Source organism: Eimeria mitis, genomic scaffold (genome assembly GCF_000499745.2).
Source record: "Eimeria mitis Houghton genomic scaffold, Emh_scaff3625, whole genome shotgun sequence".
NCBI lineage: Eukaryota > Apicomplexa > Conoidasida > Eucoccidiorida > Eimeriidae > Eimeria > Eimeria mitis.
The window spans coordinates 3,395-3,857 of record NW_013571967.1 but is presented as its reverse complement, the minus strand read 5'-3'; the positions used below and the strand labels follow the sequence as shown (position 1 = coordinate 3,857).

Below are 463 nucleotides of genomic sequence, written 5' to 3'. Positions count from 1 at the left end.
TGGTGGTGGTGGTGGTGCAGCAGGAGGTGGAAACGGAGACAGCTCGCACGTTCATTCTGCTGCTGCTGCTTCTAGTTCGACTGCAGCAGCAGCAACAGCAGCAGCAGCAGCAGATACTGCTGCTGCTGCTGCTGCTGCTGCTGCTGGGCCACCGCATGCAGGCGAAGCAGTGACGCTGCTGAGCCTGATGAAGAGCCAACACCGAGAGAGTTATATGGAGAAGCAGCAGTGGCTGCAGCAGCTGCGGGAGAGGCTGGAGAACGCCCGGGGCTGCATGCTCTACAGCAGCAGCAAGACAGCAGCAAAGCAGCACGTTGCAGCAGCAAACAGAGGAGACGATTGGGTTATTGATGATTACTTCAAACAGCAGCAGCAGCAGCAGCAGCAGCAGCAGCAGCAGCAGCAGCAAGAGCAGCAGCAGGAAGAACCGGAACTAGAAACACCCTCGTGGGCCCTCATGCAA

At 58.3% G+C, this 463-nt stretch overlaps 1 protein-coding gene across 1 annotated transcript in view; it reads left to right on the top strand.

Moving 5' to 3' along the window:
- Nucleotides 1-463, top strand: part of EMH_0067950 (uncharacterized protein) — a gene marked incomplete at both ends in the record, with an annotated part of 1,663 nt that overhangs the window by 1,014 nt on the left and 186 nt on the right. Inside the window, one exon of the mRNA XM_013498679.1 lies at nucleotides 76-463. Within this exon, the coding sequence (XP_013354133.1) occupies nucleotides 76-463 (388 nt within the window). The remainder of the gene's footprint in view (nucleotides 1-75) is intronic.